The 1,034-nt window shown below is 61.4% G+C and overlaps 1 protein-coding gene across 1 annotated transcript; it reads right to left on the reverse strand.

Moving 5' to 3' along the window:
* Positions 1 to 4: 4 nt before the first annotated feature.
* Positions 5 to 977, reverse strand: LOC113942735 (40S ribosomal protein S9-like; the record flags this gene model as incomplete). Its single annotated transcript, XM_027633793.1, has 2 exons — positions 5 to 146; positions 697 to 977. Coding segments are annotated over 2 exons (423 nt in total), but the record flags the coding sequence as incomplete, so codon positions are not given.
* Positions 978 to 1,034: the final 57 nt, after the last annotated feature.

Consider the following 1,034-nt stretch of genomic DNA (forward strand, 5'->3'; position numbering starts at 1 on the left):
CCCCCCCCTGGCCCTTCTTGGCGTTTTTCCTCTTGACCCTCCCGGGCCTCCCCCCCCCGTAGGGGGAGCGCAGGGAGAAGTCGATGTGTTTTTGGGAGTCCAGGCGCACGATGAACGACGGGATGTTCACCACCTGCTTCCTCACCCTGAATTTGGGGGGGGACACAAGGTTTGGGGGGGTCAGAACCCCGAAAATCGGCACCTTAGGGACCCACACGGGCCCCTCCCGGAGCACTCGGAGCCCACCCTGGGCTGGGAAATGGGATGGAAAGGAAGAAAAGGGGTCTAGGAAGGAGGAACCCCAGAAATAATGGGGGGGTCCCTAAAAAATTTGGGAGGTAAGAACCCCAAAAATCGGCACCTTCCAGACCCACATGGGACTGTCCCTGGGGCACCCAGAGCCCACCCTGGGGTGGGAAATGAGATGGAAAAGGGGGGAGAAAATGGTTTGGGAAAAAGGGTCTAGGAAGGGGGGACCCCAAAAATTGGGGGGGTCAGTGCCCGAGCCCCCCCATTCAACGTGGGTGGAGGGTCTGTCAGTGCCTGATCCCCCCAAATTCTCCGGGGGAAGGGGGGTTACCTGTCGTCTCCCCCTTCGCAAGGTGTACGGCTCGGGGGCCGCAGTGACCCTTGCCGGGCTCCCCAAATTTCCTGGGGGGGTCCTGGGGGGGTTCCCCGGGGTGGGGGGGCACCCACCGGATGTGGCGCTGGCGGATGAGCACCCGGGCGTGGTGGATGGACTTGGCCAGGCCCAGCTTGAACACCTGGGTCTGCAGCCGCCGCTCCAGGAAATCCTCGATCTTCAGCCCCAGGATGTAATCCAGCTTCATCTTCCCCTCGTCCAGAACCCCGATCCGCACCAGCCGCCGCAGCAGAGCGTTCCCTGGGGGGGAAAAGGGGGAAAATGGGGGAAAAAGAGGAAAAAAGGGGAATAAAACGGTGAGAAACGGGGCGAAAATGGGAAAAAATGGCGGGAAAATGGGTAAAAACGGGGAGAAATGGACGGGCAGCTGGCAGGAAGGGGGGGGCACACA

Source organism: Corapipo altera, unplaced genomic scaffold (assembly GCF_003945725.1).
Source record: "Corapipo altera isolate COAL_440 unplaced genomic scaffold, ASM394572v1 21958, whole genome shotgun sequence".
Classification (NCBI taxonomy): domain Eukaryota; kingdom Metazoa; phylum Chordata; class Aves; order Passeriformes; family Pipridae; genus Corapipo; species Corapipo altera.